Below are 23432 nucleotides of genomic sequence, written 5' to 3'. Positions count from 1 at the left end.
CGGCGCTCCCTCAGCACTGCCCCTCCGACAGTGCGGGGCTCCCTCAGCACTGCCCCTCCGACAGTGCGGGGCTCCCTCAGCACTGCCCCTCCGACAGTACGGGGCTCCCTAAGTACTGCCCCTCAGTACTGCCCCTCCGACTGTGCGACGCTCCCTCAGTACTGCCCCTCCGACAATGCGGCGCTCCCTCAGTACTGCCCCTCCGCCAGTGCGGCGCTCCCTCAGTACTGCCCCTCCGACAGTGCGGCACTCCCTCAGTACTGCACTGGGAGTGTCAGCCTGGATTTTTGTGCTCAAGTCTTTGGAGCGGGTCTTGAACCCACAACCTCCTGACTGAGAGGTGAGGGTGCTGCCCACTGAGCCATGGCTGACACTTTGATATTGAAGCCGAGTTCAGCATCAATTACAGACACACGCCAGCTCACCCTGCATCTGTCAACCAGACAGGAAAAGCGTTAGCACCAACTGTTTGAAATGTACACCCCTGAAATGAACAGAGGGAGACGCACTGCCATTTACAAGTGGTTTATTCCGCATCTGAAGACGTACAAAAGTCTGATTATTTTATTTTTAACCGTGAAATGAATCATCCTTCCAACCATTCGCGGGTGCACGGAACTTTGAAATCATTACACGAGGGTTTCCGTTGCCTACCATATATATACTGTAGTTAAGAAATATTTTCCTTCGCAAAAATCAATGGAGTTGGAGAGATAGGAATAAATTTTACATCAGAGGTGTGAAAGGCAGCGCGGGATAAACGGAGTGGGATTGACAGCATGCTGAACCGAACCAAATCTTATAAAAAGGATATCGAGGCTCTGGAGAAGGAGCAAACAAAAATTACAAGGGTGATACCAGAACTGAGAGGGTAGAGCTGACATGAATCTGGCCATTCATGTGGAAATGATTTATGAAATGATACTGGGCGGCCTGCTGGTGGCGCTGTCCAGGGAGAGTATAAATACTCGGGCATGGGCCCAGCTTGCTCAAGACATTCTTTAACAGGAACTAGTGAAGGACACAACTAGATCTCCATGTTGAAAAACAGTTGATTAAAGCCTTGTTTAATACTCAGACCAAGTGCCTCGTAGTTTTCTTACGTCAAGAACGATCAGGAAAGATCGAACAGGCTGGGGCTCTTTTCTCTAGAAAGGGGAAGGCTGAGGGGCGACCTGATCGAGGTCTTTAAGATTATGAAAGAGTTTGATAGGGTAGACATAAAGAAGATGTTTCCACTTGTGGGGGAGACCAGAACTAGGGGCCATCGATATAAGACAGTCACTAATAAATCCAATAGGGAATTCAGGAGAAACTTCTTTACCCAGAGAGTGCTGAGAATGTGGAACTCGCTACCACAGGGAGTGGTCGAGGCAACTCGTACAGATACATTTAAGGGGAAGCTGGATAAGCAGATGAGGGAGAAAGGAATAGAAGGATATGCTGATGGGGTGAGAGGAAGAGGGGTGGGAGGAGGCTGGTGTGGAGCATAAACACCGGCATTGCCCAGTTGGGCCGAATGGCCTGTTTCTGCCAGGCATCATTAGCCGCGCACAAACCAGCAGCAACGTATCGAGGTACAGAATATGGCGGGGCCGCTGAATTCAATCGGAAATTCCCAACCGGAGTTTGAAAATGGCCACATGCATAATAAAACACCCCAAGGCGCTTCACAGGAGCGATTATCAAACAAAATTTGACACCGAGCCACATAAGGAGCTATTAGGGCAGGTGACCAAAAGCTTGGTCAAAGAGGGAGGTTTTAAGGAGCATCTTAAAAGGAGGAGAGAGAGGCGGAGAGGTTTAGGGAGGGAATTCCAGAGCTTGGGGCCCAGGCAACTGAAGGCACGGCCGCCAATGGTAGAGCGATTAAAATCGGGGATGCTCAAGAGGCCAGAATTAGAGGAACACAGAGATCTCGGGGTGGGAGGAGGGGGAGGTTGCAATTAGAAATAAGAAAGAACTTGCATTTCTCCAGCGCCTTTCACAACCTCAGGACGTCCCAAAGCGTTTTACAGCCAATGAAGTACTTTTTTGAAGTGGAGTCACTGTTGTAATGTAGGAAACGCGGCAGCCAATTTGCGCACAGCAAGATCCCACAAACAGCAATTAGATAAATGACCAGCTAAACTGTTATTTTAAGTCATGTTGGTTGAGGGATAAATATTGGACCAGGACACCGGGATAACTCCCCTGCTCTTCTTCGAAACAGTGGCCGTGGGATCTTATACGTCCACCTGAGAGGGCAGACGGGGCCTCGGTTTAAGGTCTCATCCTAAAGCCTGCCCCTCCGACAGTGCAGCGCTCCCTCAGCACTGGCAACTGGGAGTGTCAGCTTGGATTATGGGTTCAAGTCTCTGGAGTGGGGACTTGAACCCACGACCTTCTGGCTCAGAGGCGAGTGTGCTGCCCACTGAGCCATGGCTGACAAGGCCGAAAGGTATTTTCTACTGAAATTTGTGCCCGAGGCTAAAATGGGGTCACGGTACCCGCACCTGGCGCCACTCAGCAAGTTCCATTGGACGACACTGGACTGGTGAGCAAGAGCACCTCTGCCTCCTTACCAGAGAACTCTCAGGGTGTGGCACAGATTCGAGAAATAGTGAGCACACCGGGCATTGCCCGGGGCTGCAATGGATTCAGTTTGCTGCAATCACAATTCCCCCCCGCCCCCAACAAGGGCGGGATGAAGCATCAGAGACCGGGCTATTTACAAACCATCGAGAGGTACCACACACACTCCCAGCTCCCCCTCCAGCGGCCCCGGGTCACGGGAGGCTGGAGATGTCTCTCTTGGCAGGAGGTCCCACGGGTTTAGAACCATTTCCATCACTCTTTCCTTCAAACATCATGATTCTGCAAAAAGAAAGATGCGTTTTAGCTTGAATTTTAAAGCTTTTATTCGTGGTCATAGGTTTAGATAAAATTTTCGCCAGCTTGTCTTGGACCCAGGACACCGGGGAGAACTCCCCTGCTCTTCTTCAAAATAGTGGCCGTGGGATCTTTTACGTCCACCTGAAAGAACAGACGGGGCCTCGGTTTAACGTCTCATCTGAAAGACGGCACCTGGGATCGCACTGTGCACTGACTCCCACCCCACTGTCCTGGGATCGCACTATGCACTGACTCCCACCCCACTGTCCTGGGATCGCACTGTGCACTGACTCCCACCCCACTGTCCTGGGATCGCACTGTGCACTGACTCCCACCCCACTGTCCTGGGATCGCACTGTGCACTGACCCCCACCCACTGTCCTGGGATCGCACTGTGCACTGACTCCCACCCCACTGTCCTGGGATCGCACTGTGCACTGACCCCCACCCCACTGTCCTGGGATCACACTGTGCACTGACCCCCACCCCACTGTCCTGGGATCGCACTGTGCACTGACCCCCACCCCACTGTCCTGGGATCGCACTGTGCACTGACCCCCACCCCACTGTCCTGGGATCGCACTGTGCACTGACTCCCACTGTCCTGGGATCGCACTGTGCACTGACCCCCACCCCACTGTCCTGGGATCGCACTATGCACTGAATCCCACCCCACTGTCCTGGGATCGCACTGTGCACTGACTCCCACCCCACTGTCCTGGGATCGCACTATGCACTGAATCCCACCCCACTGTCCTGGGATCACACTGTGCACTGACCCCCACCCCACTGTCCTGGGATCGCACTGTGCACTGACCCCCACCCCACTGTCCTGGGATCACACTGTGCACTGACCCCCACCCCACTGTCCTGGGATCGCACTGTGCACTGAATCCCACCCCACTGTCCTGGGATCGCACTGTGCACTGAATCCCACCCACTGTCCTGGGATCGCACTGTGCACTGACTCCCACCCCACTGTCCTGGGATCGCACTGTGCACTGACTCCCACCCCACTGTCCTGGGATCGCACTGTGCACTGACCCCCACCCCACTGTCCTAGGATCGCACTGTGCACTGACTCCCACCCCACTGTCCTGGGATCGCACTGTGCACTGACTCCCACCCCACTGTCCTGGGATCACACTGTGCACTGACTCCCACCCCACTGTCCTGGGATCACACTGTGCACTGACTCCCACCCCACTGTCCTGGGATCGCACTGTGCACTGACTCCCACCCCACTGTCCTGGGATCGCACTGTGCACTGACTCCCACCCCACTGTCCTGGGATCGCACTGTGCACTGACCCCCACCCCACTGTCCTGGGATCGCACTGTGCACTGACCCCCACCCCACTGTCCTGGGATCGCACTATGCACTGACCCCCACCCCACTGTCCTGGGATCGCACTGTGCACTGACTCCCACCCCACTGTCCTGGGATCGCACTGTGCACTGACCCCCACCCCACTGTCCTGGGATCGCACTGTGCACTGACTCCCACCCCACTGTCCTGGGATCGCACTGTGCACTGACTCCCACCCCACTGTCCTGGGATCGCACTGTGCACTGACCCCCACCCCACTGTCCTGGGATCGCACTGTGCACTGACCCCCACCCCACTGTCCTGGGATCGCACTATGCACTGACCCCCACCCCACTGTCCTGGGATCGCACTGTGCACTGACTCCCACCCCACTGTCCTGGGATCGCACTGTGCACTGACCCCCACCCCACTGTCCTGGGATCGCACTGTGCACTGACTCCCACCCCACTGTCCTGGGATCGCACTGTGCACTGACCCCCACCCCACTGTCCTGGGATCGCACTGTGCACTGACTCCCACCCCACTGTCCTGGGATCGCACTGTGCACTGACTCCCACCCCACTGTCCTGGGATCGCACTGTGCACTGACCCCCACCCCACTGTCCTGGGATCGCACTGTGCACTGACCCCCACCCCACTGTCCTGGGATCGCACTGTGCACTGACCCCCACCCCACTGTCCTGGGATCACACTGTGCACTGACTCCCACTCCACTGTCCTATGATCGCACTGTGCACTGACTCCCACTGTCCTGGGATCGCACTGTGCACTGAATCCCACCCACTGTCCTGGGATCGCACTGTGCACTGACTCCCACCCCACTGTCCTGGGATCGCACTGTGCACTGAATCCCACCCCACTGTCCTGGGATCGCACTGTGCACCGAATCCCACCACACTGTACATTTCTATAGCACCTTTCATGACCACTGGACATCCTAAAGCGCTTTACAGCCAATAAAGTATTTTTGAAGTGGAGTCACAGTTGTAATGTAGGAAACGCAGCAGCCAATCCGTGAACAGCAAGATCCCACAAACAACAAGATGATAATGACCAGATAATATGTTTCTGTTATGTTGGTTGAGAGATAAATATTGACCAGGACACCGGGGAGAACTCCCCTGCTCTTCCTGGAAATAGTGCCATGGGATCTTTTATGTCCACCTGAGAGGGCAGACGGGGCCTCAGTTTAACATCTCATCCGAAAGACAGCTCCTCCGACAGTGCAGCGCTCCCTCAGTACTGCCCCTCCGACAGTGCAGCACTCCCTCAGTACTGACCCTGCAACAGTGCGGCGCTCCCTCAGTACTGCCCCTCCGACAGTACGGCGCTCCCTCAGTACTGCCCCTCCGACAGTGCAGCGCTCCCTCAGTACTGCCCCTCTGACAGTGCAGCGCTCCCTCAGTACTGCCCCTCCGACAGTGCAGCGCTCCCTCAGTACTGCCCCTGCGCAAGTGTGGCACTCACTCAGTACTGTCCCTCCGACAGTGCAGCACTCCCTCAGTACTGCCCCTCCGACAGTGCGGCACTCCCTCAGCACTGCCCCTCCGACAGTGCTGCGCTTCCTCAGCACTGCACTGGAGTGTCAGCCTAGCTTTTTGTGCTCAAGTCTCTGGAGTGGGACTCGAACCCACAACCTTCTGACTCAGAGGCGAGAGAGAGGGCTGCCCACTGAGCCCCGGCTGACATTCTAGAGAAAAGAATCCCACTGAGCCTGGGATCGCACTGTGCACTGAATCCCACCACACTGTCCTGGGATCTCTCTAACTATCTCCAGACTTTCAATCACCTGTTTAAAACAGGATTCAGCTGCTGTGTCTGGAGTGCTGTGGATTGATTAAGCTTTCAAGCCCCTGCAACAGATGAGACACCCATTATAGTTGGAGCTGAAATCCAACCACAGGCTTAGCCCTGTGAATGGCCCCCAAGGCCAGCACTCACTCTCACTCAATGCAGCCCCCTCACAATAAATGAATTGACAAGCAGTGTGCTGCATCAGTCTACAATAAGGCATTCATCCCTCCTCTGTTCTGTCGGAATTTCATTCCTATTTAAATGCAGCGTGTGTAGGTTTAAGGTGGGCAAACGAGAATGAAAGGGAGAGAGGGGTAGATAGTGCACCCTCTGTTCAGCAAGCTGCTGCGACCAGCCTCTCTTCACTACTTTCACTCACTGCTCTTTATACTCCAAATCCCAAGGACCATCCGCAAACCTAGCCGGAATTTTAAAATGCCTTCCACTTGCCTGCTGCCCACTTAAAGAGCACAGTAACAGACTGATGGGATTAAAGTTTTTTTCTAGTCTAAGCACACACTCGGAGTTACTGTGCACAGCTCTGGTCTCCATATTACAAAAATAGGATACAGAGGCACTGGAGAAGGGGCGAGAAAAGATTTATAATGGTGATACCAGAACTGAAAGGTGATGCCTAACTAGAAAGACTGAACAGGCTGGGGCTCTTCTCTCTGGAAAAGAGAAGACTGAGAGGTGACCGAGTAGAGGTTTTTAGAAACATAGAAGATAGGAGCAGGAGTAGGCCATTCGGCCCCTCGAGCCTGCTCCACCATTCAATGAGATCATGGCTGATCATCCAAATTCAGTACCCTGTCCCTGCTTTCTCCCCATATCCCTTGATCTCTTTAGCCTTAAGAAATATATCTCTGGAAACATAATTTTAAAATTACGATGGGGATGATAGGGTAGACATAAAGAAGATGTTTCCACTTGTAGGCAATCTTCCCTCTTATTTTTTTTTGGTGCGCGGTCCCTTTAAGTGGCTGCGCAGCCCATTCAAATTTTCGCGCAGGCGCGGTTTCTCCCGTATAAAAGCCGGTGAGCGGCCTGCGCGGGACCTCCAGACCACTGCGCGGCCACGCGGCTTAGCGGGAACATTGCTCGTAGGGTGAGACCAAATCTAGGGGCCGTCAATATAAGATAGTCAGCAATAAATCCAATAGTGAATTCAGGAGAAACTTCTTCACCCAGAGAGTGGCGAGAATGTGGAACTCGCCACCACAGGGAGTGGTTGAGGCGAATAGTATCGATACATTTAAGGGGAAGCTGGATAAACACGTGAGGGAGAAAGGATAGGTTGATAGAGTGAGATGAAGAGGGGTGGGAGGAGGCTGGTGTGGAGCATAAACACCGGCACGGACCAGTTGGGACGAATGGCCTGTTTCTGTGCAGTAAACTCTATGTAAAAAATTTAGACTATGAAGCCAATACAAAATCAAACATTTGATTCGTGCCTTCCCGTGGGGTTGCAATCTCTGCTGATCGATTCTTACCGACTAATTAAAAAGGAACACAACGATCTGGGAGATGGAACCAGAGTCTGAACTTGTGATCCCTCCACAGGTCAGGTACTCCATCACAATAGCTTCAAATGTTAGCTTAATGTGCAATGAAATAAATCACAGGAATGGAAGGAGAGGTTTAGCTATTTTTTTAATTAGTTCAGAAGTATATAGATCTTGAGAATGAGCTCATTTAATTGGGATCCAGTCGCGCTCAGTGACATCATTTTTATAAATAGATATAAAAGCGAGAACTCGCACTTCTCCAGCACCTTCCACCACCCCAGGACGTCCCAAAGCGCTTTACAGCCAATACTTTTGAAGTGTAGTCACTGTTGGAATGTAGGAAATGTGACAGCAAGATCCCACAAACAAACAACAGCAGCAACTTGCATTTACACCGCGCCTTTAACGTAGTTAAACGTCCCGCGGCGCTTCACAGGAGCGATTATCAAACAACATTTGACACCGAGCCACTTAGGACAGGTGACCAAAAGCTTGGCCAAAGAGGTAAGTGCTAGGGAGCCTCTTAAAAGAGGAGAGCGAGGTGGAGAGGTTTAGGGAGGGAAATCCAGAACTTAGGGCCCAGGCAGCTGAAGGCACGGCTGCCAATGGTGGAGCGATGAAACATCGGGGAGGCTCAAGAGGCTAGAATTGGAGGAGCGCGGAGATCTCGGGGTGGGGGGGGGGGTGCGGGGCTGGAGGAGATTAGAGAGAGATAGGGAGGGGGGTGAGGGCCTTAGAGGGATTTGAAAACAAGGATGAGAATTTTAAAATCGAGGCACTGCGATGTGTTAAATGACAGCAGGGAGTCAGCCTCACTCCCTTAACGCAATGTTCTGTAATGTTGAAGCACCGTCAGATCACCCAGGGCTCTTGTTAAAACGCACGTCAGTTCTCTGCTGCAAGAGATTTCTCAATGTGCTTTAAGCCGCCTTATGCAAAAGCCGATGGCGAACTCCAAACCAGTTCCGTTGGCTGCTGCCTGTCTCAGTGTATACCCATCACTTCAGCTCACTCAGTGTTGGTGCTACAGGAACCCCTGAATCATCAGCGTCTCTGGATTGCCACCTCGCTCCCCTCTTCACTGGAACACACCACTGATTAGTTTGAATTGTACAAATATCGGAAAAAGCAGAGAATTGCCAACAGTTTGCACAACTCAGAATTTCTAAACCTTCCCCAATGATTTCTCTTAACTTCAAGGACGGAGGGCAATTGCACAAAGCACAGGTGTGGTCCGATTAAACGCACCTCACAAGGGGTCACTCATTCAGCATCCACTTGCCAGACAGGAGCTTGGCGCCCACCATGGTTTATACGGCTGGGCTTGAGGGGGCCTGAGGCTCAGTTGGTAGCATTCCCACCTTCTGAGTCAGAAGGTCAAGGGTTCAAACCCTACTCCAGACAGTCCTCCATGAGTGGGGTCGACAATATAGTCTCTAAATACTGGGTTGACGTGAGGTGATCTCATTGAAATATTCTGAAGGGGATTGACAGGGTAGATGCTGAGAGGTTGTTTCCCCTGGCTGGAGAGTCTAGAACCAGGGGTCTCAGGATAAGGGGTCGGCCATTTAAGACTGAGATGAGGAGGAATTTCTTCACTCAGAGGGTTGTGAATCTTTGGAATTCTCAACCCCAGAGGACTGTGGAGGCTCAGTCGTTGAGTATATTCAAGGCTGAGATCGATAGATTTTGGGAATCCAGGCGAATCAAGGGCTATGGGGATCGGGTGGCAAAGTAGAGTTGAGGTCGAAGATCAGCCGTGATCTTATTGAATGGCGGAGCAGGCTCGAGGGGCCGAATGGCCGACTCCTGCTCCTATTTCTTATGTTCTTAAAACAATAGTACTTTTGAAGTGTAGTCACTGTTGTAATGTAGGAAACGCGGCAGCCAATTTGCACAGCAGCCAAGCTCCCACAAACAGCAATGTGATGATCTGTTTTAGTGATGTTGATTGAGGGATAAATATTGGCCCAGGACACCGGGGAGAACTCCCCTGCTCTTCTTCCAATAGTGGCCGCGGGATCTTTTACATCTGCCTGAGAGAGCAGATGGGGCCTCGGTTTAACCTCTCATCCAAAAATTCCAAATAATCAAACACCTGCCTCTGGAATTTAACCAAACCCATCTCTGAAGCTGGGTTGAATCAACTAATTTTCAGCCGCTGTCTACACTTAATCTTGCTCTGTGTAAACACAGACAATCCCCGCCATAAACAGTCTGGTAACTAGGTCACACTTAAAAGGGCAACGTCACTCCTGCCAGATTATCAAAACTGTACACAAACTTCTGCTTATCAAAACAAAATGCCACAAACGCGCCTACACGTGCAGGTGACGCTCGATCTTTCAAGAACCAAGCGCAATGTTCCCTTCTCAAAAGCAGCAACCCTCCCTCTTTAAACACAGGAGACTGTGCGGGTCCCACAGGGCAAGGCTGCTCAAATCTGCAGCGTGAAAAAGTTTAAAAAGGTCCCAACATACAGATCAATGCGGCGGTCAAATGCATCACCGTTCTCCAACGAGGAGTCTGCCTGCTAGTAGGACCGGGGGTCAGCGGGCAGCACTCTCGCCTCGGAATCAGAAGGTCATGGGTTTAAGTCCCAAATCCAAAGACTTTAGCCCCATAACGCAGGCTGACACTCCAGTGCAGTGCTGAGGGAGTGCTGCACTGTCAGAGGTGCCGTCTTTCAGATGAGACATGAAACCGAGGCCCCGTCTGCTCTCTCTCAGGTGGATGTAAATGATCCCCACGGCACTATTTGGAAGAAGAGCAGGGGAGTTATCCCTGGTGTCCTGGGACCAATATTTATCCCTCAAACAACATCACTATAAAAAAACAGATTGTCCGGTCATTGTCACATTGCTGTTTGTGGGAGCTTGCTGTGCGCAAATTGGCTGCCGCATTTCCTACATTACAACAGTGACCACACTTCAAAAACCGACCTCATCGGCTGTAAAGCGCGTTGGGGCATCCGGAGGTTGTGAAAGGCGCTAGAGAAATGCAGTTTCTTTCTTTCTGTATCACCTCCAGGACCATTTATACAAAAATTGCCGAACTCGGGGAAGCAAGTCTGTGTTTACATGAGGCAAGCGTGGAATCGCGCTGGCTGTCACTCGGCCCCCAGCCTAATTGCATTATTAGATGAAGTGCTGTGACTCACAGGTCAAACATTTTGGGAGGGGCCGGTAAGAGAGAAAGCAAAACTAAATCTGAATGGATGGAGCAAAGGGGAGAATGTTTCCAATGTGGCCAGACCGCATTCCGCAAGTCAACTTACGTTGCTCCTCCAACAAGGATCGGAAAAAAGAAAGTATCTGATCTGGATCCGGAGGTAGAGCAAAGTGTAAAACTGTCAGAAGAGTTGGGCAACAGTGACCCAAACCTAATTATGTTCAGGGTAAGAATAGAAAAAGGTCAAGGGTACTTAGAAAAAAAGAAAGTAAACTCTAGCCAAATAAAAAGGGATGATACGCACAGGAAGTGGAATGAAAACTTGGTACCTAGACGGGTAGAGCAGCAATGGGAAATAGTTTAACAAGGGGTGGAATGGGGACAAGTTGAATATATTACAGTAAGGGGGGGAAAGAATTAATTGAAGGCCAGGGCTCCATTGGATGAATAGGAAGATTAGATTAAATCTCAAACTAAAAATAAAATAGAATCTCTGCAGGACAGAAGCGTAAGGGTTATCGATCCCGTCATAACCGCCACTCGGAAGAGAGTGCTCGTCACTGAGCCAAACTGAGCAGAGGGCGCCAAACTGGCACTGGCACAGGGAGAGTCAAACTGGCACTGGCGGAGAGAGCCAAACTGGCACTGGCACAGGGAGAGCCAAACTGGCACTGGCACAGGGAGAGCCAAACCGGCACTTGTGGTGTATGTAACCTGTTCCACCTTAAGAGAACTTAAGCCTGGTCCACCTTAAGAAAGGTACTACTTTCTTTGGCTGCTGTATACGTAATACCGGTGGTGACCACACCGGTATATAAGCACAGTGTAATAATATTGTATTCAGTATAGTCCGACCTCCAACCAGTAAAGACCTGTTGAATTTACTCTTGTGGTCTGTGTAGTAATTCTCACTATAACACACAGACTTAGCAGTGGCGACGAGTCCGATTCTTACCCTGCTGCAGTAATTTCCACGGTGACTTCGTCCACAGACAGGACGTCGAAGAGAGGTTTCCACCCTCACCACCTACGGGAAGACACGTCGAGCGGCAGGCATCGAGCAAACGGAGTGCAGAAGACATCCTGACATCGAAGCCTCCATCAGCGACTGTCAGCTTCTTCTACTACCTCGTGGTAGGTAAGCCGGGCAGCGACGCGACAGAAAGTCAACCGCGTTGGCTGTACAGACGGGGCTGGGAAGACGGAGGAATAAGGGCGGTGAGGTCGATCGCGACCAGAGATACGGGCCGGGCCGCTTTCGAGCGAGAGGCGCAGCGCGGGACATCGATTGCGACCGGAGATAAGGGCCGCATTCGGGCTAAAGGCGCAGCGTCTGGGGAAACTGAAGGCGTGAGAGCCGCGGTGAAGCGGAGACAGCGTCGGGGGACGGGTGAAGACCGCCAAGCACGGGAAAAACGCCATTTTGTGGGCGGAGGACGACGGCAAGAGCGGGAAGCTGCCATCTTAGATAACATTAAAAATACGATAAATTACTACGATGCCTAAACATGGGAACATTAATGCCTTCGACAGTGATATAGAAGACTGGGCTATGTATGTAGAACGCGTACAAAACTATTGTAAGGCGAATAAAATTCCTGAGACAGATAAAGCACTAACATTACTAAACTTAATGGGTGCGAAGACATACGGGCAATTGAAACACCTGTTATCACCAGATGAACCGGCGGATAAGACGTTCGAACAGATTGTTACTGTCCTAAAAAAATCATCTTAGCCCCACGCCGCTGATGCTAGCGGAACGATTTAAATTTTACGATAGAAGACAGCTGCAAAATGAAAGCAATGCTGAATATTTGATGGAATTACGTAAGCTAGCAAAATATTGTCAGTTTGGAACGGGACTGACAGAGGCACTTCGAGATAGATTTGTGTGTGGTTTATTTAAACAGGATACGCAAAGGCGACTGCTCGAGGAGAATGAGCTGTCTCTCGAGAAGGCGGTCACTATGGCAGCAGCACACGAGGCCGCAGCGAGAGGCACGGCAGTAATGCAGCTACGGCCACCGGAACTCGGTACAAACAAATTGGGTTTGAGTTCTGTCAAATGTTATCGTTGTGGAAAGACAACGCACGATCAGAACCAGTGTTTGTTTAAAAACCAAGAATGCAGAACGTGTGGCAGGCTTGGCCACATAGCTAAAGTATGCCGGTCAGGAAAGAAGACCAGCAATAAAAAGTCACCGCAAGGAAAATATGCAAAGGTACACAAGGTGACAAAGAACAGTTTGACCGAACAGAAGTCAGATTCAGACGCTAGCAGTAATGAACTGGATAGCTTAAGAATCCACAACGTTGGTAAGGATACAGACCTCCAGACAATTTGGGTCACTCTTAAGATAGCAGGAGTCCAAGTAAAAATGGAATTGGACACTGGATCGGCATTGACGGTCATGAATAAGAAAGATTACAGAAGGTTATTCCAACATATTCCCTTACAGGATACGGAGATTATATTGAAAACGTACACGGGGCAAAGAGTGTACCCCATCGGAAAAATAGAGGTAGAAGTGGTCCACAAGGGCGAAGGAAGCCAAGTAATGGACTTATATGTGCTACCTGAAGGAGGTCCACCACTACTAGGATGGGAGTGGATTAGGAAAATGAATATGGACTGGCACTCCTTGAAAGCACTAACGGTAGATTCCGGGGAAACAGCTGTCAAACCTAAACGATTGTCCAGAATATTGGATGAGGCTAAAGAGGTGTTCCAGCCGGGACTGGGAACACTGAGAGGAATTACGGCAAACATCAAGATTGATGAACATGCACAACCAAAATTTTTTAAAGCCAGACCGGTACCCTATGCAATACGACCTGCGGTTGAAGCGGAGCTGGAAGCACTAGAACGTTCAGGGGTGCTGTCTAAAGTAGATTGGAGTGAGTGGGCTACGCCCATTGTTCCCGTTATGAAACGTCCTGCGAACAATAAGCCAGGAGATCCAGGGAAGGTTCGCATCTGTGGAGATTTCAAGATCACCGTTAATCTGGTGCTTCACACGGTGCAGTATCCGCTTCCACGGATTGAGGATATTTTCGCTTCACTGTCTGGCGGGAAACACTTCACTAAGATAGACCTGGCGCAGGCGTACTTGCAGATGGAGGTTGAAGAAGAGTCACGCCAATACCTCACGATCAACACGCATCGAGGGTTGTACCGGTACAATAGGCTGGTTTTTGGTGTGGCATCGGCTCCAGCAATTTGGCAGAGGGCCATGGAGCAGGTATTACAGGGAATTCCAGGCACACAATGTTACCTGGACGACATTCTGATCACAGGTGATGGTGATGAACAGCATCTCGCTAACTTGGAACTGGTGCTCAACAGACTGAAAGAGTATGGACTTAGAGTAAATCAGCAGAAATGTGAGTTTTTCCAGAAGCGGATCTCGTACTGTGGTCATGTCATTGACCGGGAGGGGCTTCATAAGTCTCCTGACAAGATAGCGGCAGTTGTAAAGGCTCCCGCTCCGGAGAATGTCTCTCAGTTGAGGTCGTTTCTAGGATTAATTAACTATTACCATAAATTTCTGCCAAATCTATCCACGGTGCTGCATCCGTTGAACGCTCTTTTACAGAAAGGGGTACCATGGGACTGGGGCGAAAACTGTAAGAAGGCATTTCGCAAAAGCAAAGAATTGATCACCTCAGAGGAAGTGTTGGCTCACTTCAACCCGACACTGCCTATTCGGTTGGCTTGTGATGCTTCTCCATATGGTATTGGGGCAGTACTCTCACATAAATTGCCAAATGGCACGGAAAGGCCAGTCGCGTTTGCATCCAGATCATTGACCTCCGCTGAGCGCAACTATGCGCAGATCGATAGGGAGGCCCTTAGCCTTGTATGGGGAGTGAAGAAGTTTAATCATTACTTACAGGGCCAAAAATTCACACTTCTGACGGACCATCAACCGTTGGTGTCCATTTTTAACCCTAAGAAGGGTGTTTCGGTGATGACAGCACAGCGTCTCCAGAGATGGTCTCTTTTCTTAGGGGCACATCAATATCAGATAGAATTCAAAGGTACGAAACAGCATGGCAATGCTGATGGCCTGTCGCGCCTGCCACTACCTGAAGATGAAGACACGACGAAAGTTAACCCTGTTGAGTTATTTCATTCAACCATTATCGAGTGTTTACCTGTCACCAACGCAAGTATTGAAAGAGAAACCAGGAACGACCCGACACTGTCCAGAGTCTACGAGGTGACAGTGAAAGGATGGCCAACACGGGGTGATCCTCTGTTACTGGCATTCTCGGCAAGGCGAGACCAGCTGTCCGTCTGCCATGGTACTTTGATGTACGGGACAAGAGTGATTATTCCTCCCAAGTTAAGGGAAAGAGTTTTAAAAGAACTACATGAAGGTCATCTGGGGGGAGTTAAAATGAAAAGTCTTGCTAGGGCTTACGTATGGTGGCCGGGTATTGACCAACAGATTGAGGAGTTAACGAAAAGCTGCGCTGGGTGTCAAAAAGTGCAAAATGCACCTCCGATAGCACCGCTACACCCATGGGAATGGCCTTCAGCCCCATGGCAACGCGTACACATTGACTTTGCTGGTCCATTCATGGACTCCATGTTCCTAATCGCGGTGGACGCACATTCCAAATGGCCAGAAGTCATCAAGATGAATACCACTACTTCAGAAAAGACAATTGCGGTGTTAAGAACAATATTCGCAAGGAACGGATTGCCAGAACAGATCTGTTCGGACAATGGACCACAGTTTGTATCGGAAGAATTCCAACAATTCTTAAAGAAGAATGGAGTTAAACATTATGGCCTAGAAATTGGGTTTTGGCTTAGCCAGGGCTTTAGCGCCGGAAGTTAGTGCCGGCGCTAAGTCCCCCTGCGCGCGCCAAAAATTCAGCAGGGCCGCGCCCAAACGGCTGCCGGCGCTACTGAAGGGTCTTTGCGGCGGTAAATCGGCGCTAACTGCCGTTTCGCGCCGCAATTCCGGCGCTGCGGCACCCGATGCGGTGCGGCAGGCTCGGGAAGTGCAGGCCTCCTCCTTCCGTTAAGGAGGAGCTGCCTGCACCCGGCCGCGGCCCGCGCAAATCTGTCTAAAAATGAGCCCGGCACCTCGGACAAGTGCCGGGCTTGCATCTGTTCCGGGGGGTGGGGGGGAGAAGTCCGGGGAGGGAGCTGCGGGCAGGCGGCCGGCGGGAAAGCGGCCGGCCGCCGTGGGGCCTTTAATGCGCCGGCGCAAACTCATGCAAGACTCTGTTGCCAGAGTCTTAGTTGCGGCTGCCACGGGCGAGGCGGCCGCAACTGAATTTCGGCGCTAGGGCCCGTCGACATGGCAACCGGGACGCTGCGCACACCGATGACGTCATCGGTGCCGGCGCAGCGCTACCGGTGCAACGCCGATTTAGGGCCCCAGGGAATTTTTAAACTGGCCATAACTCTGGCGCTAGTCCCTCTAGCGCCTCAAAAGCGGCGCTAAGGCAACTGAATTTCTAGGCCTATACCTCTGCCCCATATCATCCGGCGACAAACGGGTTGGCTGAAAGATTTGTCCAGACATTCAAAACGGCTATTAAGGCCATGAATGATGATCAGATTCCGCTGCAACACAAGGTCGATAAGTTCCTGATGTCATATAGAAACGCCGATCATGCCGTGACTAACCAAAGTCCTGCTATGATGTTTTATAACAGGAGGTTGCGGTCCAAGTTGGACTTGTTAAAACCAAATGTGAGGAGGGAAGTGGAAAACAAACAGTTTCGGCATATTAACAGCAAGACCACTCGAACTTTCGATGTAGGACAACCAGTGATGGCAAGGGGCTATGGAAACGACAAATGGCAGTCCGGAACAATCCGGGCCAGACAAGGACCTCTGATGTACACCGTAGATATTGGTCCTAATGTGATAAGGCGTCATGCGGATCAACTGGTAGAGTCGAGAGCAAGGGTCGAACCCATGGTTGTGACAGAGACAGCTGTGGAAGACGTTCATGAACCTGAAGCATCTACCTCGGCCGAGAATGTATTTGATGATGATGACACCCAATACATTGGCAACCAACTAGAGGAGGCACCTCAACAACAAGAATCAGAGACCACTGAAAGGCGTTATCCAAGCCGAATCAGAAAGCCTCCTGAGAGACTGAACCTTTGAACTGTTATACCTGAAGTTATATATGTATATATGTTATGTTTATTTGGGGATATGACTGTTAAGCTAAAAAGGGAGGATTGTGGTGTATGTAACCTGTTCTACCTTAAGAGAACTTAAGCCTGGTCCACCTTAAGAAAGGTACTACTTTCTTTGGCTGCTGTATACGTAATACCGGTGGTGACCACACCGGTATATAAGCACAGTGTAATAATATTGTATTCAGTATAGTCTGACCTCCAACCAGTAAAGACCTGTTGAATTTACTCTTGTGGTCTGTGTAGTAATTCTCACTATAACACACAGACTTAACAGCACTGGCACAGGGAGAGCCAAACTGGCACTGGCGGAGAGAGCCAAACTGGCACTGGCGGAGAGAGCCGAGAGTTTGAGGGGGGCCAATACTCACAATCTGAGCACGGCGGAGCGCTTGCCCAGCATCATGGTGACGAAGTCACGGTAAGAGATGGTCTTACTGCTGCCGCCGGTTACCTCAGCAATCATCTTCTTCACCTCCAGGTGGGTCTTTGGAACCCCCAGTCTCTCCAGCATCTGCTTCAGGCTCATCAAGTCTGAATGGTGGCGGGGGGGGGGGGGTGGGGGGCAGAGGAAAACAATCATTAAATCTTCATAGCGCACGTCACTGGCAAACCTCACAAAGAGAAGTCCAGACGGGGGGTGGTCAGGAGTGCACCCTTCCATTGACACCCATGGTCACCCCCACTCCCGCCCCCAATCCAACTGATGCTAGAGATTTGACCTCCACTCCCGACCTGGAGACCATTCCTAGTACTGATCTCTCTTTGGGGTCTATTTTAACTCTTAGGGTGGGGTGTCGCATTCACAGAGTGGGGGAGAGGGGGGTTGGTCACGGGGTGGGGGGAGGGTGTCAGTCACGGAGTGGGGGGAGGGGGTCGGTCACGGAGTGGGGGAGGGTCACGGGGTGGGGGAGGGGGTCGGTCACGTGGTGGGGGGAGGGGGTCAGTCACAGGGTGACAGCGGCCCAGATTATTTACGCGGGCCCCAGAGGAACAGGCCAATTCGATGCTTACCATTGTCCGAGCCTCTTCGGTTCCGTCACCCATGGAACTGCTCGGAGTTCACGTCATAGGACCCCGATTTCCATATTAAAAGGGGCGCGTCGCCCATAACAGGCTGGAGCTTTGGACACCCAATGGCAGACCTCTTTCAAAATGGCGCCAGCCACATCGCCGGGGGTTACACAGAGTCTACGGCACAGAAACAGGCCATTCAACCCAACTGGCCAATGCCGGTGTTTATGCTCCACACCAGCCTCCTCCCCCACCCTATTTCATCTCTCCTTAACAACAAATCCCTCTATTCCTTTCTCCCTCTATTCCATTCCTCTATGTTTCTATCAGGGTATTGAATTTGGATGATCAGCCATGATCTCATTAAATGGCGGAACAGGCTCGAGGGGCCGAATGGCCTACTCCTGCTCCTATCTTCTATGTTTCTATATTTCGCTCGTGTGTTTATTGATCTTCCCCTTAAACGCATCTATACTATTCGCCTCAACCATTCCTTGAGGTAGTGGGTTCCACATTCTCACCACTCTCTGGGTAAAGGAAGTTTCTCCTGAATTTCCTATTGGATTTATTAGTGATTATCTTATATTTATGGCCCCTAGTTCTGGTCTCCCCCACAAGTGGAAACATCTTATCTACGTCTACCCTATCGAACCCCTTCATCATAACCTTGAAATAATGGGGCAGTAAGGCGACCGATCCCACTTTGAGGCCATTACCACCAGGCAAAGGGAGTGCAAATCGCCCCCCCCCCCCCCCCCCACCAGGTAATCAACACATGCAATGGACTCTGAGTCAAAACCCTGCAGTCATTTAAGACAGAGTTGGATGTTGAGATGGGGAGCGGGGCTCTCTCTGGACGGGGGAGCTAAGATGGGCCGAATTACCTTGCTCATTACAGAGGGGCGGTGAACGAACCGCAGCTGTCCAAACTCAGACACTTCCAACGCGTGCGTTCCTTTCCACAGTTGTCTCCGAGTCACTGTTGTGACTAAGCACAAACCTTTTGCCAACATATTGGAACCAGATGAGCAAGAGCCGGTGAGTAAGAGCCGAAAATTATTTATTCATCGTCGCTGGGTCAAAATCCTGGAACTCCCTCCCTCACAGCACTATGGGAGCACCTTCACCACACGGACTGCAGCAGTTCAAGAAGGAGGTGGCTCACCACCACCTTCTCGAGGGCAACTAGGGACGGCCAATAAATGCCGGCCGTGCCAGCGACGCCCACATCCCCAGAGTGAATTTTAAAAAATAATTGGGAAACTGCATTTGATTATTTTGGCCCTGCCCGTATAACAAGCTTTGGGGGGGGTCATTTTTTTCGGTAACGAGTCTGTGCGATGTTTTTCTGCCTGCTCCCTAAACACAATTGCAAACCTGTTTACAGAGCAGAGAAGGTTAAGGGGAGATTTAATAGAGGCGTTCAAAATTATGAGGGGTTTTGATAGAGTAAATAAGGAGAAAATGTTTCCAGTGGCAGGAGGGTCGGTGACCAGAGCACACAGATTGAAGGTAATTGGCAAAAGAACCAGAGGGGAGATGTGGAGAATTGTTTTTACGCAGCAAGTTGTTGCGATCTGGAATCCGCTGCCTGAAAGGGCGGTGGAAGCAGATTCAATAGTAACTTTCAAAAGGGAATTGGATAAATATTTGAACAGACACATTTGCAGGGCTGTGGGGAAAGAGCTGGGGGAGTGAGAATAATTGGAGAGCTCTACCACGGCACGATGGGCCGTATGGCCCCTGTCCCTGCTGCGACATTCTATGATTCTATAATTAAAATAACAAGCAGGGAACGTTACATGAACAGGCTGCAGTGGGCGACAGAGGGTGAGGTTAAAGGCTACCAGTGATGAATTGTTAATACACTAGGAATCAGAGCTGTACAGGGCTCTGGTCAGGGTACTGCTCCTTCAGTACGGTGTTCAGTTAAGAACACAAGAACATAGGAACTAGGAGCTTGGAGCAGGAGTCGGCCCTTCGAGTCTGCTCCGCCATTCAGTAAGATCATGGCTGATCTTCAACCTCAACTCCACTTTCCCGCCCGATCCCCATATCCCTCGATTCCCCTAGAGTCCAAAAATCTATCGCTCTCAGCCTTGAATATACTCAACGACTGAGCCTCCACAGCCCTCTGGGGCAGAGAATTCCTAAGATTCACCATCCTCTGAGTGAAGAAATTCCTCCTCATCTCAGTCCTAAATGGCCGACCCCTTATTCTGAGACTGTGACCCCTGGTTCTAGACTCCCCAGCCAGGGGAAACATCCTTCCAGCATCTACCGTCAAGCCCTCTAAGAATTTTAGATGTTTCAGTGAGATCACCTCTCATTCTTCTAAACTCCAGAGAGTATAGGCCCAATCTACTCAAACTCTCTTCATAGGACAGCCCTCGCATCACAGGGATCACTCTAATCAACCTTCGTTGCACAGTCTCTAAGGTGAGTATATCCTTCCTTAGGTATGGAGACCAAAACTGTGCACAGTACTCCAGGTGTGGTCACTGCCAGCACAAGGAAGATATAGGAAGGAACACAGGAACAGGAGGAGACCATTCAGCCCCTCGAGCCTGTTCCGCCATTCAATTAGATCATGGCTGATCTGTATCTCAACTCCATTTACCCGCCTTTGCTCCATATCCCTGAATACCCAATAAAACATCTATCGATCTCAGTTTTGACATTTTCAACTGACCCCCAGCCTCAACAGCTTTTTAGGCGAGAGTGTTCCAGATTTCCACTACCCTACATCCAAACCTCGGAAGCAATGCAGAGAAAGGCCTCGAGGAGGGTCCTACCGTCAGTGGGAATTATGAGAAACTGAGACTTGGCCTCGTCCCTCCCCATCTCTGGAACTTCCTCCAGTCCCTACACCCTTCCCCATCTCTGGAACCACCTCCAGCCCCTACACCCCTCCCTATCTCTGTAACCTCCTCCAGCCCTACACCCCTCCCCATCTCTGTAACCTCCTCCAGCCCTACACCCCTCCCTACCTCTGTAACCTCCTCCAGCCCAACAACCTTCCCTATCCCTGTAACCTCCTCCAGCCCTACAACCTTCCCTATCTCTGTAACCTCCTCCAGCCCGACAACCTTCCCTATCCCTGTAACCTCCTCCAGCCCGACAACCTTCCCTATCTCTGTAACCTCCTCCAGCCCTACACCCCTCCCTATCTCTGTAACCTCCTCCAGCCCTACACCCTTCCCCATCTCTGTAACCTCCTCCAGCCCCACACCTCTCCCTATCCCTGTAACCTCCTCCAGCCCTACAACCTTCCCTACCTCTGTAACCTCCTCCAGCCCGACAACCTTCCCTATCCCTGTAACCTCCTCCAGCCCTACAACCTTCCCTATCTCTGTAACCTCCTCCAGCCCGACAACCTTCCCTATCCCTGTAACCTCCTCCAGCCCGACAACCTTCCCTATCCCTGTAACCTCCTCCAGCCCCACACCTCTCCCTATCCCTGTAACCCCCTCCAGCCCCACACCCCTCCCTATCCCTGTAACCCCCTCCAGCCCCACAACCCTCCCTATCCCTGTAACCTCCTCCAGCCCCACACCCCTCCCTATCCCAGTAACCCCCTCCAGCCCCACACCCCTCCCTATCCCTGTAACCTCCTCCAGCCCTACACCCCTCCCTATCTCTATAACCTCCTCCAGCCCTACACCCCTCCCCATCTCTGTAACCTCCTCCAGCCCTACACCCCTCCCCATCTCTGTAACCTCCTCCAGCCCTACACCCCTCCCCATCTCTGTAACCTCCTCCAGCTCTACACCCCTCCCCATCTCTGTAACCTCCTCCAGCCCGACAACTTTCCCTATCCCTGTAACCTCCTCCAGCCCGACAACCTTCCCTATCCCTGTAACCTCCTCCAGCCCTACAACCTTCCCTATCTCTGTAACCTCCTCCAGCCCGACAACCTTCCCTATCCCTGTAACCTCCTCCAGCCCGACAACCTTCCCTATCCCTGTAACCTCCTCCAGCCCCACACCTCTCCCTATCCCTGTAACCCCCTCCAGCCCCACACCCCTCCCTATCCCTGTAACCCCCTCCAGCCCCACAACCCTCCCTATCCCTGTAACCTCCTCCAGCCCCACACCCCTCCCTATCCCAGTAACCCCCTCCAGCCCCACACCCCTCCCTATCCCTGTAACCTCCTCCAGCCCTACACCCCTCCCTATCTCTATAACCTCCTCCAGCCCTACACCCCTCCCCATCTCTGTAACCTCCTCCAGCCCTACACCCCTCCCCATCTCTGTAACCTCCTCCAGCCCTACACCCCTCCCCATCTCTGTAACCTCCTCCAGCTCTACACCCCTCCCCATCTCTGTAACCTCCTCCAGCCCGACAACTTTCCCTATCCCTGTAACCTCCTCCAGCCCGACAACCTTCCCTATCCCTGTAACCTCCTCCAGCCCGACAACATTCCCTATCCCTGTAACCTCCTCCAGCCCGACAACCTTCCCTATCTCTGTAACCTCCTCCAGCCCGACAACCTTCCCTATCCCTGTAACCTCCTCCAGCCCGACAACCTTCCCTATCTCTGTAACCTCCTCCAGCCCTACACCCCTCCCTATCTCTGTAACCTCCTCCAGCCCTACACCCTTCCCCATCTCTGTAACCTCCTCCAGCCCCACACCTCTCCCTATCCCTGTAACCTCCTCCAGCCCTACACCCTTCCCCATCTCTGTAACCTCCTCCAGCCCTACACCCCTCCCTATCCCTGTAACCTCCTCCAGTCCCTACACCCCTCCCTATCCCTGTAACCCCCTCCAGCCCCACAACCCTCCCTATCCCTGTAACCTCCTCCAGCCACACACCCCTCCCTATCTCTGTAACCTCCTCCAGCCCTACACCCCTCCCTATCCCTGTAACCTCCTCCAGCCCTACACCCCTCCCTACCTCTGTAACCTCCTCCTGCCCTACACCCCTCCCCATCTCTGTAACCTCCTCCAGCCCTACAACCTTCCCTATCCCTGTAACCTCCTCCAGCCCGACAACCTTCCCTATCCCTGTAACCTCCCCCAGCCCTACAACCTTCCCTATCTCTGTAACCTCCTCCAACCCTACACCCCTCCCCATCTCTGTAACCTCCCCCAGCCCTACAACCTTCCCTATCCCTGTAACCTCCCCCAGCCCGACAACCTTCCCTATCTCTGTAACCTCCTCCAGCCTTACACCCCTCCCTATCTCTGTAACCTCCTACAACCATCTTAGAACTCTGCGCTCCTCCAATTCTGGCCTCTGGCGCATCCCTGATTTCCATTACCCCACCATTGGTGGCCGTGCCTTCAGTTGCCTGGGCCCTAAGCTCTGGAATTCCCTCCCTAAACCGCTCCAACTCTCTACAGCTCTCTCCTCCTTTACGACGCTCCTTAAAACCTACCTCTTTGACGGAACTTTTGGTCACCTGTCCTAATATCTCCTTATGTGACTCGGTGTCAAATTGTTTGTCGATAACGCTCCTGTGCAGCGCCTTGGAACGTTTTACTACGTTAAAGGCGCTATATAAATGCAAGATGTTGTTGTTGTTATCCTCGAAAGGAGGTGAACGAGGGGAGAGTT

At 51.7% G+C, this 23432-nt stretch overlaps 1 protein-coding gene across 2 annotated transcripts in view; it reads right to left on the bottom strand.

Annotated features, from left to right (window-relative positions):
• Positions 1 to 509: 509 nt before the first annotated feature.
• LOC147101614 (allograft inflammatory factor 1-like) overlaps positions 510 to 23432 on the bottom strand; it is a 50271-nt gene continuing 27348 nt past the window's right edge. Inside the window, exons 5-6 of one of the 2 annotated variants that reach the window (XM_085965317.1) lie at positions 17228 to 17390; positions 510 to 2856 (exon numbers count right to left, since the gene is read on the bottom strand). In XM_085965317.1, coding sequence (XP_085821443.1) covers positions 2769 to 2856; positions 17228 to 17390 — 251 coding nt within the window. In that variant the 3' untranslated portion in view covers positions 510 to 2768. The other variant, XM_085965318.1, reaches the window with a different exon arrangement.

Source organism: Somniosus microcephalus, chromosome 23, assembly GCF_052327205.1.
Source record: "Somniosus microcephalus isolate GS21.2 chromosome 23, FLI_Smic_1.0, whole genome shotgun sequence".
Classification (NCBI taxonomy): Eukaryota; Metazoa; Chordata; class Chondrichthyes; order Squaliformes; family Somniosidae; genus Somniosus; species Somniosus microcephalus.
Note: the sequence above shows the minus strand (reverse complement) of the source record. Positions and strands in the feature narration are given on the sequence as shown.